Source organism: Leuresthes tenuis, unplaced genomic scaffold (genome assembly GCF_036924035.1).
Source record: "Leuresthes tenuis unplaced genomic scaffold, fLeuTen1.0.hap1 SCAF_5, whole genome shotgun sequence".
In the NCBI taxonomy this organism is placed as follows: domain Eukaryota; kingdom Metazoa; phylum Chordata; class Actinopteri; order Atheriniformes; family Atherinopsidae; genus Leuresthes; species Leuresthes tenuis.
Genome location: NW_027325359.1, coordinates 1,481,399 through 1,506,694, shown reverse-complemented (window position 1 = coordinate 1,506,694; position 25,296 = coordinate 1,481,399). Strand labels below are relative to the sequence as shown.

Genomic DNA, 25,296 nt, shown 5'->3' with positions numbered 1-25,296 from the left:
TTAAAAAACAGATTATTTGTTAATTGATCAAACAACAGATTTATCAGGGTTTTTTTCTTTCATTTTAACAGCAAGCAAGAAAGTAATGTGTTGAAATTAATATAATCAGTTAAATAGAGCAGAAGAACACAAATGGCTCCAGGCATTTACTATTTATTTTATTTGGGATTTGAATGACACCCGGTACAGCTCAAAAATGCATATTGGTATTGACATTATGTCAAACTGTATGACAGCATTTACATAATTCATGGCACTGAAAAACAGAATTGAGTAGCATTTTATATAGGATTCTATAGTGATCATTATTTCATAATAATGAGTTCATTATATAGACATCTAAATACAACATCCTAGGTAGTAAGTAGGGGATAGTGAGTGAGAATGTGAACTTGGACACAGCACATACTTATTACCTGATGTGCATCTTTGTTACAGATTCATTACAATCCTTAAAACTGTTTTCACAGTCATGAGCCATGTGAGCTATGATCATCCCTGTAGAATATCTCACACTTTAACTATGGAGTATACATATGGATAAGGACTTTACTCTGTTTAATCCATCATATCTTATCATGCAAAGTTGCATGGCCTCATTCAGATTGATAGACAGCATTCTGTGCCATATGTTGCTGCAGAAGCTATAGCTCCCACTGTGCCAACGAATCCCATTAGCTCCAGCCAGTGAAATGGGACGCCATATTGTATGATGTTTGGACTGCAGTGACTGGGATTTTAAGGGCAAAATAACAACAAAAGCAACTAGATGAAGCTTTGTTTCAGAGATCTTGTGCCTGTGCAGGTTTTAATCCAAACTTTAATCTAGATTACATCCACATCTGTTGTGTCTCTGCATCCCATCACATCCTTTTGCACCCACATGGTGTGACAGCCCCCCATCTCAAACAAATGAAGATGACCAGTCTGGAGGGAACCTCAGGATTTAACCTAGTGGGAGTGGATTGGTCTGTCCAAGACCCTAACATGCATTATTAAGGAGAGCATTAAACCACAGATTTGTGGAGAGAGGTGTAATGTTGAACAGAAAAACATTGGTGATGTAAGAAGGGGATTGTCTATAGTTATTTGTGTCTTTCTGAAACAGCTGTTTCTGTTCCTTTCAGGACTCTGATTGAGCATCCATGAGCCAAGTAGATTAGACCTTCGGAACAATCCCAAAACATAACACCCAGAAAATGGATTTCTCTCAAATTAATAGGAGAGTTTTTTTATTTGGAACATTACAAAGCACATTTCATGATTGTTAATGCTCACTCTCACGCTTTCACTCACACACCCACCTTCTCTAAGACAAATTCTCCTTTTTTAATCTTTCTCTTTAGTTCTTCGTTGATTAGAACAAAACAATAGGGATCATTCTGTACTATATTAACACAATTTATTTTAAGTTTATTATATAGAATGGATAAATCACTTCTTTATCAAGTCTAAGCATTCAAAGATACGTGAGAAAGAGTTGGACATACGTTATATATGAGTCAAACTATTGGTTTGTTTATATTTCTTTTATGAACATGGCTTCAAGCTTCTCAAAAATAAATTAAGAGGTGCACTTCTTTGCATTCATGGCAGAAACGTAGAGTATAGACACATTTTTATCATACTGTAGGCAACATATTTAAAAAGTAATGAGAATTAAACTAAAAGTTGCACTCGGACTTGGAAGTATTTTCACAGTGGAAGGAAAAGCAACTTTGGATTTAATATTGCATGTTTATGGAAGCAGCCTATTACTAATATTGCTGCAGAGGCTCTCTGGTCTGACAAAGATGACCATCCACTTTAAAGGGTTGTATGCCCTTCAGTTTCAGTACATTCTACAGTGTACATACTCATAGGAGACACCCTGAAGAGCAAAAGAAATGCCTTTTGTGTTGTCATTTTATATTCAACACAACGCAAGTGGCTTCAGAGATGAATAAGTAAAATCTTTCTGTGAATTTCTTCTGTGCAGTACTTTCATCAGATGCAACACTAACATATCTTCCTGGAAGTTTAGGATTGAGTCACTCAGAGCAAATGCTCAAAAAGCTGCTGCTGGAAGGCTGTTATTATTTCCTGCAGCTTCACCAACTTTTCCAAGCAGAGTCAAAGACTCTAATGAGCACTCCCTGTCCTTCTCTAGATGTATTCCAAGTCCAGATGGAGCTGAATCCTCCTTTCCTCCTTCACCTCCCGCCTCCAGCAGTTCTGCTGTGGCAGCAGCAGCTACAGCAGCAGCCTCGCACTCCTCTTTAAACAAACGGTCATGCTCCATCTTCAGCTCTTGGTAGGAGCGGGAAAACATGTGGAAGATGGAGGTAGCTGGGAAGGCCATGATGAGGATCCCACTGAGGATGCTGCTCAGTGCTACAACTTGTCCTGGAATGGACCTCGGTACCATGTCGCCATACCCTACAGTTGTCATGGATATAATGGCCCACCAGTAGGAGGCGGGAATGCTGCTGAAATCATGGGTGCCCGTGAGCTCACTCTCAGCTAAGTGCACCAGAGGAGAGAACAGGGTAACGGCCACACACAGGAAAAGCAAAAGGAGGCCAAACTCTCGGGTGCTGCGCCTGACCGTTAGCCCCAGTGTCTGTAGGCCAAGAGAGTGGCGAGCCAGCCGCATCACATAGAGAATCCTAAGTGCCCGCAGGATCCTCAGCACCAGACCCAGCTTGTCCAAATAGCCCTTACCTCCTCCTGGCCTCTCATGCTCCAAGGCTGGATCCTCCTCTGTCACCACAAGTGAGACATAGTACGGCAGGATGGCCATAGCATCAATGACGTTAAGCGGCCCACGGATGAAGTCCAGCTTACTGGGGGCCTGAATGAACCGCAGGATAAACTCCAGGGAGAACCAGGCCACACACACCGTCTCTATGATGAACATGTTGTAGCATTTAGAGGAACATTCGCCCTGAGGTAGGATGAAAAGGAGAGCAGTTTTGGAGGAGAGACAGGGGGGAGGCAGAGAGATTAAGGATGAGGGAGCAGGGATTGACAGAAAGCAAGACAGATGGTGAGGGAAGCATGGGAAGATTGGAGAAGACAAAAATCCTGAGGTCAGATAATCACCCATGGTAATCATTAATAAATCATGAGTTACAGTCACTCAGTATGCTAAAGCTACTGCGACTGTGCTGATAGATAATACTGTGACACAATCCATCAATTATTTCATTTGGGAAGACTTCAAAGATGAATGTTATGCTCTGTGGGAGCTGTGACAAAACATAATTAGGCCTGCCCTCTAACTACAGTATCAAGGAAGAGTAAGAGAACAATAAAACCTCTATGTGAGAATACAGAGGAGATTCTGGAGCACAAAACACTGCAATGACCTCTTCTTCAAAGCTGTGTCATCGCAGCGATATCCGACACCCCCCCTCCTTTTTATTTTTATAGAACAGCCTTTATTTTACCCTCTCACAGTTCAAATAAGTAGATGTCTCTTATATGTAAGTTTGATGTCTACATTTCAGTCTTACCAGCTGTGTTTTAGATTAAAACTTTATTATGCTCACATTAATTAACACTTAGTTAGTTATGGTCAAAAGAACCCACACAGTTTAGTGAATGGGGATTGGTAAATTGAGGTCTAATAACACATCCACTCACCTAAACAACGTCTCTTGTGGCTCTTTACCTGCATCACACTGTTTCTATGAATGAGCATTTACTGTAAGAACTGCTGTCACTCTTTTTCTTTCAGAAGGACAGTTTCTTTAGGAACCACCAGGCTCATATCTGGATTTCCTGGCTGCAGAAACTGGTAAAAATGTTTGTAAAAGGAAACTTCTATGCTCCAGGCCTTAATGTGTCCCTTCTGTGACAAAAAAGGGTGGAAGGCACCCAGTAGACATCCATATTTAGTATAGTTTGCAGGTTTTTATTCTTTGTGATTTTAATTTTGCACAAGCTACTTCTTTAAAAATATAACATGCTGCAACATGATAGCTTTATTATGATGGACAGTGTTTATTCACTCCCTCTGCTTCCTCTTTCACTGACCTCACCTTATTTTCTCCACTTTTCTCAGTGTACACTCTACATTTATCTTTGAGCACTGTGTCGCCTCTACTTCTTTTCTGTCTCATTCATCTTTTCCCCCTGCAATCTTCTCCTTTCTCCGCCATCCTCTATCTCCACCTTCTCATCACTCATTCTGTTTCCTCTTCCATCACCTTCTCCAGACCCCCTTCCCCTCTCATTCTTTATTCTCTTACACTGCTCTCTTTCTGCATTAAATCCTGCATTTATTCAGTGTGCCTCTAAGAGAAACACGTCTCCCTCTATAGTTTCTTCATGCATTTGCAGCCTTGACACAAGCGACCCATTCCTTCTGCTCTCATTTATCACTATTGTCCTCTCTGCCTCTTCCACTGATCTTCATCCCACCGTGACTCTTTGCCTTTTACATCCTGCAGAATGAAGCATGTCTGTATAATTTGTGGTGTTATTGTAATGGTTTGACTTTAGAATATGTGCCTTTGTGCATTCATTATCAAACCACTTTATCTGCTTCCATTATAGCAGGATACAGGACAACAGATGGAGATTCAAAATATTCATTATGACAACCTATTAATGCATATAGACTCCCCACTAATAAGAGTCCTTGTGTCATATTTGAATGCTTTGGGTACCCCTTCAGCCTGAATTATCATCATACACGGCAGTGATCTACAGCTGCATCTTCTTTAGCCAAAGATCTTTAATGATTAACAAATTCCACGTTCAGCATTCACATCCTTTATGAGAGATTTTTGTTGCACTTTTGTATTACATCTCACATTATCAGTAGCTGTTTGGTTAGGTTTCTGCACCACAAATGGGTTAGGATTAGGACAATGTCCTCGTTTAGATTCAAATTGGGTTAAAACTTCACAAACAGAGGACATATGAGGGCAATTTCAAGACTTTCAAATGCACATCAAAGAACAGTAATTAAGTAAATGCATGTGACAAATTAGGTGAGAACAGGTTGGTAGTTTAGATCCTTTACAAGAGGGTGAAGAAAGAAGCTGGTTGAGAATCTGAAAACATGTTGTTACTCTTAAAATAAGTGTTTATAACAGTTTCTGATCGAGTGGTCAAAGTCAGCAACTGATCAGTGAGGAGAAAGCAAGTCCCTTCACTGTCACTCTAAAGAAATGTATTCTCCACCTAAACCTATACACCTGTGGTAATCATGGTTTTCTGCTTAGTTTCTTCATGTTTCAGCTTCTTTTTCAAAGCAGATTGTTCTTGCATTATGTAATATGTATAGAATAGGTATGGCATCCCATTTCTCAAATGTGCACCCATAAAATAGCATTTACAACCACTCATTCCTCCACTTTTTTCTTCTTCAATGGCCTCCTCTCATGTTTCTGTTCTCCCACATGGAAGGAACAATTGAGCAAATCAAATGGTTCATTCAAAGGTAAAATACATAGTAATTAGATAGGTAGCATAAGGGGGACCCCTACAGGAGGTAGTATCTTTCATGCAGGGGGTCCGGATTCAAACCCTGGTCACCCACATGAAAGGTGGCAATCTCACCACTACAATATCCAGGTGTTTTTTTCCCATATTAAACTGATTCCCACTTGCAGGCACAGATAAGCAGCTCAGTGGCTGTCTGTGCAGTAGCCCCCAAAGTGAAACCTGGGACCGTAACGCCTTCATCTGAACAGATTTCTCTAGAGGTGTGAACGACTGACTTGGGGATATTTGTTCCTCTACCAGAGGACATTTAGAAAGGACAAAGATAGACTTGATAGTTTAAAGGTTTTCCTGCTGAGATGCAGCACTTCGATAAATCATTCTTAAATATTAGCCTTTACACCTTCCCTCCTCAACTGTAGCTGCATTCCTCATCTTTTCCCTCTGAGTTGTCCCGCCTGTATTGCTGTCCAGTATTAATCTTGAAGACACTCTCTCCACAGAGTGTATATATTAAGTCTGCCACATACACTTTCCCTCTGTCATTTATTGCCCTCCACCTCACTCTGTGCTCTCTTATAGTGACATTAGGCCCATCAGAGCTTTGTGATATTACTCTCACCCTCTGCAGAATAGGCCATTGGTTACAGCTGCAAGCTTTCCACCTCTGAATCTCTCTTTTTAAAACACTTCCACACAGAATGACCTCCCACAATACCAACTCTGTCTCTGACCTTATCTCCTCTGTATGATTCCCTGAGGAGCTCATGAAAGTGACAGCACATTTCAGCACAGACACTGTTCACCCCAACACGGCTCTCACATTATCGTTGGTTTTAATTGCAAATGGGACATGTGGAGCCGCTGTATAATTTTCACAGCCTTTCCTTTTCTTTTTTTTAGCGTACTAAAAAATGTTTTTTAGCAAACTTTCAGCCTCAAACCAAGAAAATCCATCTGCCGAAGCTTTGAAAGCTTTTGGTTAACTAGTTTCAACATGTTTTTTATCTTACAAAAAGGGTGAAAGGACAAGAAAATCACAATACTTCACTTACTGTAATGTTTACTTATGGCTATAATCAAATCTACAATATTTGGACACGAAGGATAACACAAACTGCAATTAAATCATCCATAATTTAACCAAAATGTGCTAAAAGAAACCCATTACACAGCAAAAAGCTAATTAAATATGATTAAACTAACAGCCGCTGTTTTAATAACCTGTTTTAATTAAAACTATAATAAATTAGGCTGGTTAGAAATCATGAGCAATGGATTTTAGCAAACCAGTAACTCGCCATCTGGACACAGCTGAACAACAACAGAAAGTTGGGTTTTAGTAGATATTTGAGTTAGTTTTTTACTTTTATCTAGCTACATTGACAGATGGGGATATAACACATTTGATGGAGCAAATCTGAAAATTAAATGGACTTTGGGTTTGTTTGTACTGTAGTAAAAATCCTGTTTTATTTTTTCTTCCCTGTGTGTTATGTCTGTTTTTTTTGTTATTCTGTGTATATTTTTAATGTTTGACCTGTGTTGCAATAGTGAATTAGTCCCTATGAATTAATAGTTACTACGGCGACAACATTATCAACAGTATAATTGATACTTTTCCCCCTATCAGTTGTCAGGTTGTCTGTTTTTTGTCTTCTAATTTGGTTCTTTCTTCTGTGTGAACTTTTATCAAAAGCAACTTACCAATAAGGGACAAAATTCAAGCTTCTATACAAGGAGAAGCCCTGCTATGACCTTCAGCTACTCTCTTTTAAAGAATGCAAATAAAGGAGGTTCAAGAATGCAACATAAATGTGCTAGATGCATTAGTTTGTTAAGGGAAGAACTGTTCCCAGACTCCTTCTTTTAGCCTCTGAGAACAGTCTGGGCTGACACTGACAGGAGTGTATGGATGGCAACATCATTTCTCATTCCCAAGAGTGGCGCAGTGGTCCAGAAGGAGGTCAGGCGGCCTTTGGAAGCAACTGAAGTTCAGAGAAAAGTGGAGTGACACATGCCCTTTTTGGGTGATTGAACATGACATCTGTCGCTCCTGAGCCACATGCAGAGGTTTTTCTGTGTATGCGAGAGGAGCACTACAGTAAAGTAAAGGTAAAGTGGACAGCGAAATGGTACCAACTCGTCATAAATCACGATACCCAGCTTTTGGGGAGGGAGATGAAGAAGCAATTTCTTGATACTGTATTGATCTTTTGCTTGGATATCTTGGATCTAATGCGCAGGTCATTTGAATGAATAACACTTTGTCTCTGGCTCAGACTTTGATTTGATTTGATTTTGATCAAAATATTTGAGGATATAAAGTCAGTTTGCCATATTGCAGCCTTCAAAGATGATCCCCAGCTTTGCAGGTTAATATTTGGCTTTGTCTCTGCAACAGAATTGAACGGTTTTCATTTATCTCTCTGATTAATCTTATTTCTTTGGGTTCTTTGGACTTATTTCATTGGGTAATAGTGATAATATTAAATGTGTTACATCATCAGTGTGTTGATGTTAGTTAAAAATCAAATGGTGCGTATTGTTTTAATCCACCCTGTAGAATTTATAAGATGAATGTGATGTAATATCGGCTGGATTTGTACATTTTATGAAAATAACAAAAAACAGGGCTGCATTTTATTAATTCTATTTGCTTTTAATTCAAAATAAATGTAAAAAAAAGTCATCCAATTATAAGATAACTAACTACTGGCTGTATCTCACTGTTTTGGCATTGACTGAATTTTACATTCTTGTGCACATCCCTACTACAGTGGCTGCTGGATGCATCAATAGCAGGGTCACTGTGTTCCATGGGTTTGAAGTGTAAATGTGTCTCTTTATTGATGGACAAGGCTTCCGCTGCTCTGAATTTTAAATTGCTTTTGTTCTTATGGATCAGATAAAGCTTCATTTTCACTGCCTTCGGTTGGTAATTAGGGCAGCACTTTATGCAAGTGTCATATCGCTCTATGAATGATCGGCACATGTGCATGTGTGCTTTCCTAACTGCTGCGTGATTATTAGACCACTACCTAAAGCTGGACTATCATTATTAGGAAAGCTTCATGGTGGCAGGCCTGACTTTTGATTTTATTCTATAGGTATTTCACAGTATTTCTCTATAAAGCTAAAGCAGACTTCCTCTTTCATGATTTCATTCTCCAATCCGGCAAGATCAAGAGGTTCGGTTGAAACTGGGACAAGAGAAGGGAAAAGAATCTGCCCATCAATGAGCTTTACTTTGCGTGAAACCTTCAACAAACTTTGCACCATAGAACACCTTTTTCCTTTTACTGCTGCACTGACCTTGCTCCTAATATTTAAAGCTTACAGCTCTAAGGAAGAAGTAGTAAAATGATGAGAGATGGAGAGGAATGCAAGGATGACAAAGAGAAAGACGTGGAAGAAAAATAGGGGATATGGTTGAACTTTACACTGTTGTACTCAACCTGAAACACTGCACATAAAGCCCTGTGTTCACCAGTCAGAGATTGCATTAAGTGACACCTCCACCGATCATGTTGCTGTTCTCTTGTTACTTGATTGCAGCACATACACATGGTGGCCTGAAGAATGGACCGTGTTGTTAATGCACCTATTAGATTGCAAGAATTCCTGATATATTTTATGGTGTAATGGCAGCCACTTAGTCTTCAAACCAAATCAAACCGTTGTTGACTGACTCTAATGACACTTTGCTCCACCACAATGTGGAGGTGATTGTGACAGTGGAGCTGCACGGTTTTATTTTTAAATGGGGCCAATATACAGCAAAATCAAGCATGCTCACGCACAAACATCGTAATGGAGAAAAATGAAGAATATGAAGGAGAGTGGGTGGCTAAGTAGTGCATAGAGGTCGGGGAGAAAGGGAGTACAAGATAACTTGATGAGGAGAAGATGTGGTGACATCTGAAGCACGGGGATCCCTTCACACCTCATACATCTCTATTCTCCATCTGTCAGGATACTACATGCACAAATGCACGTGCACACAGAGTCAAACAGAAACGCATAAATAGACAATGAGGTTCTCGCTTTCCAACTTCTTCGGCTCTCTCATCCAGGATTGTTTTAGCGAAATTTGATATTGTTACAAGTTCTTACAAAACAGGAAATGTAAAACATTTGTGTGAGCATTTCTGTCTGACTTCAGTATTATGGGATGGACTGCAGTAATCCATGTGAAGGGGGAACTTTCTGATTCACATGAGCTGAACAGGCAGCGGCGGACACCTGCTGCTGTGTTTATAACCTCAGCAGCAGAGCAGCTGTTGTGATTGTATTTAAATTAGTATAATTTGTACATTGCTGTCACAACTGTTTTTCTCTCCAGCCTTTAGTTTTTGTCTTTCCAGTGTGTTTGTTGTTCCCTTACTTGTGTCATTCCCCACCTGTACGACAGGTGTCCGCTCTGTCAGCAGATTCCTGTTCAGTGTACCAGTGCTTCATCATTAATTAGCACTGCTGTGCCTCCACAACTGCTTTACCTGTTGCTCTACATATCTACCATTATCTATCAGCTACCCACTTAATCCTGTTTAATCAACATCATAAAATGTGGGAAAAGCTCCTGAAATTCAAAGTCTACTCTGTGAATGTTCTGGACAGGCAGCAGCTTAATCACCAGTGGTTGCACAAAAATATACAATAAAAGTAACAATAAACACTAAATTAGCAAATGTGATAGAGAATAAGAGAATCTACAATTTAATCTATATCAAATAAAGGCTACAACACGTCTAACAGCCAAAGCTGACATGGTTTACACTGCACCATCAAATCTAAAGTCTGGAAAATCATTTGGATTTCAGAAGAAAAGTGAATAAGTCTCAGCAGCATCAATTAAATGAACAGCTTTAGCACTACAAACCTGAACACTCATCTCCTGAGACATCATGAATGCTTGGATGCTAATACAGCTAGCACAAGCAAGCCCAGCAACACAAGATAAAGTCAAGATAAAGGTTGAGGGAAACGTCTCTCTGGAAGCATAAAAATGTGATTCTCAAGAATAACCAAGAACACAAAGACAGAGACATATTGAATGTTTTTTCCAGCCACATTCTAGTCACAACCTGACAAGGTCAAAGGGAGCTACAACATCTGATGGCCAATTTACTGTTATATATATAAACTAACTAAAGTTTTATAAACTGAGAGTGTAGTTGAGTGAAGCCTTGATGATAAATAGGGCGATAGTGTGGTGAAACCTGTATTTCAGCAATTATGTTCCAGAAGTGCATATCGAAGAGAAGAACAAAGTCAAACAAGAACTCTAATGCCTTTTTCCTGTACTATCTATTACCCAAAATGCTTCTGCTTTGATAAACATGTCTGTTTGAAGGCTGTTTGGTTACCACCATCACCTCACAGCGAAAGAGCTCCAGGTTCAACCCCTGGCTTTTGCATGTTCTCCCTGTGTATGTGTGGGTTCTCTGGCTTCCTCCCACCGTTAAAAAACATGCATGTTAGGTTAATTGGTGTTGCTAAAACTGTCTTTAGTTGTGTGGCCCTGTGATGGACTGGCGACCTCTTGCCCGATGACTGCTGGGATAAGCGACCTGATCAACAGATTAAGCAGGTATAGAAAATGGATGGATGATTATTTATGTTAAACATATATCAAAAGCTGTATCAGAATGCATAGAGTTGTACTAAACTGTTGTATTGTATGCATTCAGTTCTGTGCCCTGTGCGAGAGGCTTGTAAAAATATATAGTTGAGTTTTTGGAGTAGGTCATATCCTGCGATAGTTAAATAAAATTTAGTGACAACTTGGAGTAATAAGAACTGTTTAATAATACATGTCTATTCATCCTTGTTCCTTATCACCTTCATTTTTCCACTTTATTTTCAAATAAGGTCTTTTGAAGCTACTCCAGTCACAACTCTGTGAATCTGAATGTCTAAGTGTTAGTGAATCTTTAAAAAATAAAAAATAAGCTTTAATCCAATGGGTTTTTCACCATCTGTTGTTTTTCTCTGCTTCTCCATAGTCCCATTTAATTCTCTTTACTACAGAGCCACCAGCTCCACTCAAGTTTTACATTCCTTGACTAATAGTCATTTTAACTGCTATTTTGTTCTGACTCCTGTCTATGCTTGCGTCATGTTTGCTTAATGAGGCTGAAATTATGCAGAGAAGAGAGATAAAATCGCAAAAGAACGCATCTTTAATTTTATGCTCCTGTCAAACACTCAAAAGAAGTTTGTGATTAATGATGTCTCCAGGTTTTGGCTAATAATCAAGAAGACAGTAAACTGAATCACTTGGGGCCTTGCTGCTATGTCTTTGCACCTTAAGGAAATTATCATGAATCACACAGTACTCAATATATGTTTGTATTGTTTATATTTTGAGTACTGAACATAGATATTGGCTATATTTTTTGGAAAAATTTGTTCACGCTGCCATGTCCAGACAGTCAAAATGCTGGAAACCAAACCACAACTCCCCCCCAGGGACAGTCATTTTTATTTAAAAAATGGCTTTGTTGATTCACATAATGGAATTCTACACAGTTCAGAAGTAGAATATGTATAACCAGTAATTCTTCTGAGATTTTATCGCAGCCCATTACTTTAATCTCTTCCAAATGGATTCTCAATGGAACTGGTCACTGGTGTGAAATTACACTATTTTTAGTTTCTGGCAGCTGGAGATATGATGAGTCCACCCGGCAGTAAAATAAAAGCTGAAATCTACTGTCTTCTATTTTCTCACCTGCTGTAAATTCTATAAGAACCTGTCATTTATCCTCTACTCTAGCTGTTCAACAACTACACACTCTAAATTAGATAAGTTTGCCACCATGTTACTATTGCAGATGGCCGTGGTTGATCCAATAATATCGTAGTGTGTCGTTAACGTATTCCAAAGCTGGTGATAATTAAAGTATGACCCCATCAGCTGTAAAAAGGCTCATAAAGGCCTTTAGTGTTGCAGGTAAATTATGTTGTTATTGAGTCACTGTAACTCTGATGAAGTCCACATAGATTAAATCTTTTAACTGACTCAATGTAATTACACACTGCTACATAAAATAACTTTATCTCAGTGACGTAAGCATTTTCAATGTCAAAAGCAGTTTACAACACGTTAAATTGTCCTTAGCTGTAACAAACTATTATCAACTCTTCGGGTTTTCATGTATTTTTAAGAAAGCACTCATTGGATTGCTTCTTATGCTTTGTCTAATCTAGAGAAACACACACAAAAATGTGTATGAAATATGACTTTGAGGTAAATAGGCTGAAAATGCATCTACATTTGATGGGAGAGTGTGTGTTGCTGATATGTTTCCCCTCTTATGCACTCATTTCCTATCATTTTGTCTCAGACGGTCTTTAAAATCAGAGGAGCTCCCCTGGGAAGAAGGCAAATGTGAAGGATGAGAAAAAGGTGGCTTCATGGCTGGTTTACTTTATATATTCTTACTGTTTTCTTGACCTAGGCTTCTTTTTTCCCAGCTAACCCTTTAACACAGAAGACATCTATCTTACTTTTTTTCCTCCTTTTCTCTCTATTTTTGCGTCTCTGAATAGAATAAGAAATAATGAACTTGTCTGCCCTCTCTATAATCACAAGCCCAGGCAGGTTCTGTGGTTCAATAAGATTATTGACAATTCTCTACTTGAGAACAAGTGGATAGTCCATCAGAAAACCCACAGCTTGATGCTGAAGTCACACAGACAATGACTTTGCTGTCTTTCTCTCCTCTAGATACTTGTGATTGATGCACTGGGACACAGTTATTGAACAGCAAATCTCATCTCAATTTATGGCATTAAGGACATTAAATGGCCACTTCACTTAAACCCCAGGCCAGAATGAGAGTGAATTAGGAAAAAAGAGAAAAACCTGGTGAGGTTGTTTGAAACTAAGTCATCCTGTGAGGACATTAAAGATATAAATCCAAGGGACGCCTGATGAGATTAAAACACTTGGACGTTTATGTGGAAAATTAGATAAACTGAATGCAAAATTAAAAGTTAAATTTGGCAATACTGCATGTGCAAATAAAATCTGTGCCTATGGTGGGTGGTTGAAATGTTTAACTATGACAAGCAGCTTAATATAAACTCAGGCCAGTGCTGCTTTTCCAACTGCATGTGCACAGTTTTTTTTACCAAACTCCTGCCACAGATCAGACTCTTAGATGTTATAGTGGTCACAGATGGGTTTGTACAGCCTTCACAAGAGTAAAAACATTAAATCAACTCTGCAAGCCTTTTTTTTCACTGTTTACATTGGAAGTTGTCTGGAATTGTCATATCTTCTACCTTCTGTGTGACATTAATGGTCTGATTATGCTGGATGGATTGTTGATTAAGCCAGCGAACAGTGACTTCAGCAATGTGTCACAGATGGTAAAGGTGTGCTAGACTTCACAAACATAATTAAATAGTTTTAACTATCTGTGGTACCATTGTTTTTACTATGGGTTGCTGGTAGTGACCGCTAGGCTTGAGCTTGAATGCAGAGGTAATGCTCAAATTGTTGAAGCACACCTTGCTGTCACTATATTACATTCTAGCCAAAAATATAGACTTAACCTTAAAGTTGCATGATTTGCTGGAGCATAATACATGCACCCTGTCTTTAAAGTGCATTGAGAATTATAAGATATTATAAGATATGCACAATTGTGATTTTATTCATAACTACATCTTTGTCAGATAAACCTTCTGCTTAAGTAGATTTGACTTTAAAACAGGTTCGCTCAAATAGTATTAGTGCCTGTCTGCAGTTCTGATCCCAGAGCTATTGGCTCATAGGGATATATAGATATGGACAGGGATCGTGTGAAGACAACAACACCAAATGGGAGCTGGAAGGGAGGGAATAAAAAAGTTTATCTCATGGTTTAACAAGCAGAGTCTTTAACTTGACCTATTATCCTTTTAAATTCCCTGTCCGAAGCATTTCTCTTCATCCCTCATTCTCTAGCTATTGCTTACTCTGTCTCTCCTTTTGCACCCATTCCCCAAACAGGTGCAGGTAGAGGAGCAGAATGAATGACGAATAGACAAAGGAGCTTTGGTTGATTCCCCCACAAAGCACAGCAAAGACACAACCAGTGGGCATGTGAATTAAAGATGACAGGAATCCTGCTGCTCCTGTCTGGGCTTGCAAGCTGAAGCCGGACACTGTGGCAGGAGTTCAGTAGCTGAACGCAGGAGAATAGTTGGAAACCGAGGAGCATGCGGAGAGAAAACATGAAAGCAGCAGATGGATTTGTTTTCTTGGGGATGGAGCTGCCATTCTCTTTCCAACAATGAACATGAACACGCAAAGAGATGCTTGGGTGAAAAGACACATCTATATTGTCTCAATAAATGTCCTAAAAACGCTGTGTGTGTGAGACACAAACAAGCATACCAAATATATCCTTTTAACTGATTAATCTGTAGCATGAGACAGAGACACACAGACAGTCGTGGCCACACTCACAACTGTGCAAAGCTTCACCAAACTCTTTGAAATACTACTGTACCCAGAATAAATGCAGTAAAAGAACGCTTGATTTTCTTCAACTGCTGTAGGTCACGCCACAACATGCGGTTGGACCTTCCAACTCCAGCCACATCCAGTTCAGCCGGCCATGTTGTAGCATCACATGTGGATGGCTAACAAACCCCAGCCACAGCCAGTTCAGCCGGCCATGTTGTAGCATCACATGTGGATGGCTAACAAACCCCAGCCACAGCCAGTTCAGCCGGCCATGTTGTAGCATGACATGTGGATGGCTAACAAACTCCAGCCGGCCATGTTGTAGCATCACATGTGGATGGCTAACAAACTCCAGCCACATCCAGTTCAGCCGGCCATGTTGTAGCATCACATGTGGATGGCTAACAAACCTCAGCCACATCCAGTTCAGTCGGCCATGTTGTAGCATCACATGTGGATGGCTAACAAACTCCAGCCACATCCAGTTCAGCCGGCCATGTTGTAGCATCACATGTGGATGGCTAACAAACCTCAGCCACATCCAGTTCAGTCGGCCATGTTGTAGCATCACATGTGGATGGCTAACAAACCCCAGCCACATCCAGTTCAGCCAACCATGTTGTAGCATCACATGTGGATGGCTAACAAACCCCAGCCACATCCAGTTCAGCCGACCATGTTGTAGCATCACATGTGGATGGCTAACAAACCCCAGCCACATCCAGTTCAGCCGGCCATGTTGTAGCATCACATGTGGATGGCTAACAAACGCCAGCCACATCCAGTTCAGCCGGCCATGTTGTAGCATCACATGTGGATGACTAACAAACCCCAGCTACATCCAGTTCAGCCGACCATGTTGTAGCATCACATGTGGATGGCTAACAAACCCCAGCCACATCCAGTTCAGCCGACCATGTTGTAGCATCACATGTGGATGGCTAACAAACCCCAGCCACATCCAGTTCAGCCGGCCATGTTGTAGCATCACATGTGGATGGCTAACAAACGCCAGCCACATCCAGTTCAGCCGGCCATGTTGTAGCATCACATGTGGATGGCTAACAAACTCCAGTCACATCCAGTTCAGCCGGCCATGTTGTAGCATCACATGTGGATGGCTAACAAACCCCAGCAACATCCAGTTCAGCCGGCCATGTTGTAGCATCACATGTGGATGGCTAACAAACCCCAGCCACAGCCAGTTCAGCCGGCCATGTTGTAGCATCACATGTGGATGGCTAACAAACCCCAGCCACATCCAGTTTAGCCGGCCATGTTGTAGCATCACATGTGGATGGCTAACAAACCCCAGCCACAGCCAGTTCAGCCGGCCATGTTGTAGCATCACATGTGGATGACTAACAAACCCCAGCCATATCCAGTTCAGCCGGCCATGTTGTAGCATCACATGTGGATGGCTAACAAACCCCAGCCACAGCCAGTTCAGCCGGCCATGTTGTAGCATCACATGTGGATGGCTAACAAACCCCAGCCACAGCCAGTTCAGCCGGCCATGTTGTAGCATCACATGTGGATGGCTAACAAACCCCAGCCACAGCCAGTTCAGCCGGCCATGTTGTAGCATCACATGTGGATGGCTAACAAACCCCAGCCACATCAAAATCAGCCATCTTGTACTCGAGAAGCTGCTCCTTCAAGCATGCAACTCGTCCAAGAAATACCACAAAGCTAACGTACTGAAGAAGCTCTCTGAGGCATAGCTTTTATTCATGTCTACTCAGTTTTGTGTAGGAAAGAACACGTTTATGATGTTTTTGTCATTTCAAATAGAAATCGATTACGATTCTTTTAAATCACTGAAAAACTGTTGTTTCCTGTCATGTCAAAATACTGTCATGCAAAACGCACCTTGAGTAAATCTTTTTGTTATTTATCAGCTGGAAGACCGATGATTACAGCTAGTTATTCATTTGTAATCCTTTTTTAATCTTATTATATGTGTTTTTTTAAAGACCATTGTACACTGGCCTGTTTGTATTAAACTTGAAGTTTGTAATATTAACTGCTGTGATAACACTGCCTCATATGGATGAAACAACAATAACTTAGCTATAGCTAACCTATGCTTGTTGAGTTGGACATCCATATAGGGTGACAAACTATTGTTTTTAACATGCACAATATTTAACTTAATGTTAATCAACTTAACAGAGGATTAAAAGCAGGCATATTTGACTTTAGGTTGTGAAATTATTATGTTATTTGAAGTCACACAGTCAGCTAATGTTAGTTTCTTAGCAATAATACCAGATGATACGAGCAGCACAATTTCCACATACAAACATGCCACCATTCAATGTATTCGTTATCATGGAGGACATTAACATCTATAAAAATACTGATAACAAGAGAAAATGGGGTTACAAAGCAAAGACTCGCCAATACAATGAGACGTGTTGGTTTTAGACTTCTTTCTCCTTTCTATGTTGGATTTTTAGCATGAGCAGCTACTTGTTTTCTAGAGTTTCACTGTCTCTGTCAGTGGTGCTGTGTTCATCTGAGAGAATATAAAGAAGAAAACCTGCTTTCTAATTATACAGAAAATGCAACCATGCTGCTGAACATCATAAGGTACAATCCATACACTATGTCTCTGCTTCTGCTATTGTTTTGAACCTCGTCACAGCACAGAGAACAAGAGTAATCACAGACTACATAGTTTTAATGTGACAAACAGACAAAGAAACCATACCAACCACATAACCTCTTTGGTGGAGGTATACATCTACAAAGGCATCTGATTACAACATGTTTTGTGCCTAAAGGTTAATTCTTGCAGATGTCATCACATTTTTGTGATCACAATATCCAAATGATGAGCATTACTCAATCCAGCAGGTTTACAAGCACCCAGGGGACTCCAGTCCTGTACCAAAGCTCTTCCATCTGTGCTCCTATGACTGTCACTAAGTACTGGAAAGTACTGGACTTTATATGGCACAGATCTTAGAATCCTGTCTTAAGCTTTTACAACTCATCAAGCATTCTGCAACTGCTGCTCTCATCCGCCTTGCAAAATTCTTCAGTATGACACTCAGCTGCACTAGATCCTTTGGCCGCCTGTCACTGCTTAAGTCAAAATCAATACATGGATAATACCATTGATGAATTCTGAAGAATCTGATGCTGAACATGCTCATTTATTTAAAATAATTCTTCTATTTATCTAAGAGGTTATTTAACCAAGGTTTAAATACATTTACCTTTATGTTTCATAAAAGATACTGAGTGTGAAATACCTTTCTTACACAGATTCTAAGGATTTTACTTGTTGTGTATTTAATGTAATGTGGCCTATGAAATAAGTGCCGTGTGATGTCCCCTCAGATAATAACAAAACAAAGGAGGGCTTAGTCAAAAATAGCCATGGACCAAAAGAGAAAAGAGAAAATCTTAAACGATGAGGTCAGGGTGATGAAAGAGGAGACTGAAGAAACCAACCTCTATTCAGTTGGCTAAATAATGAGGTGACAAAGCCAACTGACATTTAAAAGAAATGTCTGACTCGAAAGCATAAAAGGAAAAAGAACAGCCATACATAACACCTTGCATCTGGTAATTAATTCCCTGCACTTTCAATCAATAATTTCCCTCCATTATCAATAAAGCTAATGCAAAGTTCAAAACGTGCTTGGATGCAGACACTTCAAAAACTGCAGTCAAGTCAAGTCTAGACTTTGCATGCAGATAAGCTCATTTTCAGACTAAAGTACGAAGTATTTTATAGATAAACAGTATAAAGTCATACCCACGATTGATAGTTTAGGAGTTCTGTGTATAAAAAAGAGTATTCCATCTGCAGCAAGCCTTTGTTGTTTAGGTAAAAGTTCACAGAGCCTGCATCCTCATTCTGAATCGCACTTTAAACAAAGATGAACAACCTTGTTCAAAATGCAGGAGTTAACAGACAAGGAACGCTGATGTAAATAAAGGAAAGGATGCTGCAGTTAGATTCTGTGTGTGTATTATTCAAAGAGCTGCATCGGTTACAGAGAAATGACTTCATTACTTTTGGAGGATGCGACTGGCAGTGCGTGTTTGTGTGTTTTTATGCCTGCAGATTCTACAACTCTGTGTCTACTGGCGTACATTTGTGTGAGTGTCTTTTTGGTAAGATACAGTATGCCCATTTCATTATTCAGATACTGGACAGGCCTCAGTGAGCAGCTCCTGCTTCATTATCCCATGCTGCTATGGGCAGACACAGATCACAGAACACACACAAACACAGCAACCTCCTGCAGTGATATTTAACATACTGTGATGACAGGCAGTTTTTTTCTTTTACATATTTGACTTTTTGCAGCTTTTTGGCATCTGCCTTTTATGAGAAGATTAATGTGACGCTTTCTAACTTTCAAACTAAGACATATTGTTCAGTACAGATACATAGTGATCAATGTTAGGTTTCAGGGTAACAAAGTTAGACGGTGCCCACAATAATCGAGCCTCTGCTGTATTGTTATGGTTTAGAAGCAGGTTTTGTTACATCACGATAACTGCGTATTTGAACTGTAAGAAAAGGCAGCTCTAATCAGTCACACTGCTCAAAATAAACAGCCCTGATGGACAGAGCTGTCATAGACATCTTACAATTAAACTCTGAAATACAGACCTTTTTTCAGTTTCAGCTTCATAACTGATATTTTGAAGTAGTTTGACTTGTTCAGAGCCCTCTGCTGCTTAAAGCTAAATTCACAACAGGTCTATACACTTCGATCACTCACCCTGTCCTCCTCCTCTCTGAGGTCTGGCATGGTGCTGATACACAAGCTAACGACAGTTACCGCTACCATGATTACAGACATGCAGGCGAAGATCTTCCCTGGTAAGCCAGACTGTGGATTCTCCACCATATCTCTTAGCCAGTTCATCACTTTTCTGTACTTTGTTTCTTCCACTGGCATCCGCTGCATGGCGTTTCTCTGCCTACGCTCCTCCTCGCGCCTCTCTTTATCGTTTACTTCCTCAATGCGCGTGTACATCTTCCTCTTACAGCAGCGTTCCATGTATGCCATCTCCACGCCCCAATAGTTCAGCTCATCGTGCAGGGAGAGGATGCACATCTCTCGCAGAAGCCGGAGTTTCCCTGCAGCCAGGAAGTTGAGGATGACCCTAAAAGCAGATGGTGATCGATCAAAGAAGAATTCCTTGTGGGCCTCATCGTAGTCGTCACAGACGCTGGCAATGTCCTCCAGCGACCGGCAGCCACAGAGACGGCCAAGTCTTGTGAGGGGGAATTGTGCCAGTGTGCTCCAGGGGAAAGTGTAGCGGTTTCCCCCGACATTGATCACTGCCAACAAGGCATGGTCAATGGACACGAGGTCCTCCGGCCGACGGATGAACTGAGCTCTCTGGTAGTATGCACCCTAGAGGGTGGAAAACAAACAGTTGAAAACACTGACAGCTGACGAGAAAATCAGTTGTAGAATTAGTTATTCGCATATATAATTCAGTTTTTTCGGTTAAGAGACCGCTTTAATCTTACCTTGATGGTCTCAGTCTCAGGGATCTCAGTGAAGATGTGGTCAAGGCTGCTGTCATCACTGACGGACAGATTACTGAAGTCATGGTTGGCGTTACTGATGATAGGCATGGCAGCATTTGGAAAGCACACTGCTCCGGAGTCAGCAGCTCAGACCAGGTAACAAAGACAGAATGTGCAGACACAGCTTTCAGCAGACCTTTTTGTATTGCAGCACAGAGCTTCTTGTGTTCAAACTGATTAAAATCCTTCCTGTTACTTGCATCTCCTGTGGACAAACTAAGAAAAAAACGGCTGTGGCTTTCAGTCTTTTTTTGGGTGTGAGACTTTACGGCTTTGGCTTCTCAAAAAGAGAGCAAAAAACTCAGAAAAAAACAGAAGTAAAGAATAACACAAAACCTGTAGACACAACTGAACGTGTTTTAGCTTTGACGTTGTTGCCAGCAGTCCAAAATAGATAAGGTTTGCACATCAAGATTCAACACCAGCTCACAGGGTAACTCTGGTCTGAAGCCAGAGTCTAGAGAAGAAAAGCTGGGATAAACAGACTGAGTTAGGATTGATCTGTGGCTGATAGCTGCAGAGAATGAGCTGAGTGAGTCAGGGAGCCAAATGTGTAGCACTGAGGTGTCCAGGGACTGAGGGGGATCCTCTATGTTGCCTCAACAGGATTAGGGAGGGCCTAGGCATGTGGTGGCATCATACAGGCACTGGAAAAGAAATGGAGAGAAAAATTAGTGAATTCAGACAAAGGCAGGTGACTTTATACAGTTAAAAAATTTAAAACAAATAGGACAGACAGGTTGTAAGAAAACAAAAGGAGTTGAGGAAGAAAGAGAAAAGGCATATTTGAATGGGCCTACTGGGTTGTAAGCTTCTAATTCCTCTCACTTCCTGAGAAACAAGACTGTCACATAAGCTCTAGGGTCAATCATAGTAGTCAATGCAGAACCTAAATGAATCTACACTTAAATCAATATCCAATGAGGACAGTCTGACTTGCTTAGTTTGAGCGTGAGCTGGACATTTTTAGGAACAATAACTGGAAAGAACATTTGGGTTGCATGGTGTTTTTCACACCATGGCTTTATGGGCAGCGAGCCTAGCAACAGACACTGAAGCACAAGGTCCAAAATATTCTTCTTGGCAACATGACTATCCTGAAACTTTTTGGCAGTTGTCTGTTGTTACAGTTGCCCAGAATGGATCACTATTTATGAAAGTCCTAAATAGTTGTGGGTCCTATGGTGGTATTATTTGCCATTTCACTGACTAAAAACTAATTTTCTTTTTCTTAGGCTGTCTGTTGTATGCAGGAAACCTGCTTGTAGACATATTTGTATTATAATTAACCTGTAAAACTGTGTATAATCTATTGCAGATGTTAACTTTTAAACCCACGCAACATGCTCCAAAAAGTTTAGTTAACAATGTGTGGGAATATAAGGGGAAGTAGTGTTAATAGTTCATTCCTAGGTCTAGATTTATCTCATTCCTTGGCTCTGAGACTTTATTTTTCAAGTAAGGACCCTTATCTTTCTCCATTCACCTCTTAATACCTTCCCTTGACTACCAGATCAGACCATTCAGACCAACTCTTTAGGTGAACAAAAGGTTAATTGATAGTCGCAGTGGCATTACACGTAAGAGAGGTAGTACCGCTTAAGATGGTGCTTACATTTAAACATTAATACACGGCATAATATACCTTCACATTCTCTTTTGCACTTTGGCAAAACATTAAATAATATTAAATGTTAAAATAGTCATAAGAAAATACCTAAATGATCCTGTGATGTTATGTAACTCATTGCATTGACTCAAAAATACAACATGTACCTACATTTGGGCACTTCTGTCCATCCAGTTTTTGGGATGAATATAAAGGTTTTCCACTGTGGATTTCTTACACATGGAACAACTTAGATATGACAGAATCTCAGTCTCAAATCTACATTTTTCCAAACATTTCTAAGAAATGTAGGACAATACCGTTCATCCTGCTCAAATACAACACTTATTTGCCCCTGCAACCCCTGATTCACAAACCTGATGGATAGCACAGATTGGTGTCTTTTGACAACCAAATCTCAGGACAAATCATGAAAATTCTAAATATTTATTTAATTTATTTAGTTTTCCATGTCCATGTAAATTAAAAAGTCTGTTCACCAGGTCTAGTTTTCTATCAGTATCATTCTTGTGCGATAGGGTTGCCTGTTAAACTCATCCCACTTACAGTTTAGAGGAACAGAGTAACACTAAACACCTCACTAAAATCACAATATTATCAACAGTATTAAGATTATATTGCTCAGTATCTAACATCCACAGGCATATTGAATAAGTGACTGAACAGAGCAGACGGTTTGAAGCATTTGAACGTATCCGCATGCATCATTAATTTAGATTCAGGAGGATAAGATCCTGCAGGGGAGGAACCAATGAATCATCTCTGTCTCTTAGCTGGTATTTCATTTCCAACTCAGAGGAAAAGGAGCACATGATCAACTAGTTATCAATCGATCCAAATTCCCAATGGAAGTGTCTTTTTTTCATAGAGGAAACTTAAGTAGAGGATGTGTTTTTAAAAGCTCAATAATGTTATGAAGTCATCCTGAATTCTTCTGGTTCTGGACACTAATAACACATGGCAGAGGAATAATATCAGACAATATAAAAAGAGAATTCTGATTGTTTAGTTACATGAGTATTTGACAATTAACCATCCAATAAATAGCTTATACCCACTTTGTATTGTGAGGGGGGCACTCAGGTTGGAGAGGTCCCATTATGAGAGTGGGATGCACCTTGGGCAGACTGTCTCTCCATCACAAAGAAACAGTTAAGTACACTCATAAACCAAACATGAGTGTTTTTTGGCTGCACCAGTTAATGATAACCTTCACGCACAGCCGACTCAGGCATTTCCTGCTGTGAATAAATACTGACGACTCCTGCACCTTTGTGCTGCCCATGTTAAATTTGTAAAGAAACCCGAACACCAAACCTGAAAATTCTGGTTTCCGATTTTTTTCTTTCTTTCTTTTCTTACAAATTATTCAGGAGTTTTACTTGAGTTATTTTGGTTATCTCTTTCTTATCACTCTGCGACTCAGAAAAACACTCAGAAAGGAGAGAACATAGACAACACTTTCACAATTTTAAGGAAAGAAACGTTCTATCCACCATTCAGGCAATGAATGATATATGAATGGATCCCTCTGTAAGAACATTCACAATAAGTGTAGTGCTAATGGATTTCAAGCTCTGAGTATTGAAAAATCTGAGTTCCTGTACATGTATACGTGAGGATTACTCATCGAAATGCAAGAAAATGAGCTGTCAGGTATGCAAAGGAACTCAAAATTACTAACTGTCATGAAGACAATTAATTCTATGCAGGACTTTTTTTACTTTTAGATGTGAATATGCAAATCAGTTGTTATATCCACTGATTTGAGAAACAGACAAAGGTATAGTAAGTATAGTAGTTTTATAAATAACATCAAAGCAGTGCAGTGGTTAAAAAAGAAAGAAAAAAGTTCCCCTGTTGAGCCTCGCCTTTATTTATAAGGTTAACCTATTTCACAGTCATATTAAGATTCAGTTAGAGAAATGTTAGCATATTCATGTTCACAATAGATCTCGCGTTTTATCGGGTCGCTGCAAGAAGAAAAACACAACAAACACATTTGCGCATTACACGCTCGCGCAAACGCGCACACGCCAACAGACTGTAGGCTACCACTTTCTTTCAAGAACTTGCAAAATAGCGCGTACACACTCTGGGAAGCGTACCGTGGAGCAATCCGACGCATTTATACCAGACCTTATATTAATCTCGGTTAAATTGAGCGTTTAATTAAAATCATGCAAGTTAATAGGATTTTTTTTTAAATATGGAGATGACGAAGGAACGCTTTTAGTCAAAACCAAATGTGGTTTGAAGATCATTTTACACATCATACTCAAAAATTGGTTTAAATCTAACAAGTATTCTACTTTCAAATGGCCGATAAGGTACAATTGCTTCCAAATAAGATAGTTAATATGTCACATTTAATCTGTAAGATTTAAACAAAGAGCATATTCCTCGTTTTAAGTATTGTGACAACACATAACTACTTCAGATCAACATGAACGTACAGAAACAACCCCTGCAGACATCATTACAACTTGTTAAGTGCAGCTTACCATCCTGAGCCCCGCACTCGTCTCTAGACGGCCGAATAAGCTCTGAGTAGAAACCCCTCTTTCGTCTCGCAAATCCCACCGTAACCCCTTCAACTCCACATCAGTGTGCCAACGACCAGTCTCTGCCACCACATGCCATACTAACAGGGACACCTTTCCGCCATCCGCATCATCCAAGCCGATGGAAGCTGTGCAGACACTCTGAACACATAGTGAGGGGAAGCGGGTAGGGGTTTGGTGCTCCGAAAGTGTCCCGTTACAGCTCGCCTTGCGGTGCTGCAGGCTGGGGAGGAGTAGGAGGAGTAGGAGGAAGCGGGGTGGGGGGGTTCGGAGGGGGAGTTGAAGTCGTGTTGTTCAACGCAGGAGACTCCGGGCAGCTTACCCAAGTTCAAGTTTGCGTAAAGGTGACGGCAGGCGCTGCAGTGACCGGGAATGGCCAATGCCAATCCTCTGCAAAAGATGACTGTAAGCGCAGAGTGAGTCCAACCGAAAAATCCGCTTTTGGATTGTTTGATTTAAATTCAAGGACATAAAGGGAATATAATCTTCCACGTTTACTACTGTGGGCGCTTCGCGCGCAACAGGGGGCGCGGTTCCCTCTCAAATTACCCTCAGTACTAGATCTGGAATCAAGCACCAAGTCCAACATGAATGATATATTAACAATCAGTCTGAGTTTCACAATAAA

General features: G+C 40.2%; 1 protein-coding gene across 1 annotated transcript; it reads right to left on the bottom strand.

Moving 5' to 3' along the window:
• Nucleotides 1-185: 185 nt before the first annotated feature.
• On the bottom strand, nt 186-24,920 carry kcng4a (potassium voltage-gated channel, subfamily G, member 4a). Its single transcript, XM_072385393.1, has 4 exons — nt 24,609-24,920; nt 20,415-21,121; nt 19,654-20,295; nt 186-2,926 (listed from the first exon to the last, which is right to left on the bottom strand). Exons 2-4 carry the CDS (start codon nt 20,520-20,522, stop codon nt 2,048-2,050), a joined length of 1,629 nt encoding a protein of 542 aa, XP_072241494.1. The 5' UTR covers nt 20,523-21,121; nt 24,609-24,920; the 3' UTR covers nt 186-2,047.
• Between the last annotated feature and the right edge of the window lie 376 nt (nt 24,921-25,296).

Excerpts from the sequence above, each read along its gene's own strand:
- kcng4a (XM_072385393.1), bottom strand. The coding sequence starts at position 20,522 with ATGCCTATCATCAGTAACGCCAACCATGACTTCAGTAATCTGTCCGTC. Across the intron at positions 20,296-20,414 it reads CTGAGACTGAGACCATCAAG|GGTGCATACTACCAGAGAGC; the intron begins GTAAGATTAAAG and ends TCCACCCTCTAG. Across the intron at positions 2,927-19,653 it reads TCAGAGAGGAGGAGGACAGG|GGCGAATGTTCCTCTAAATG; the intron begins GTGAGTGATCGA and ends ATCCTACCTCAG.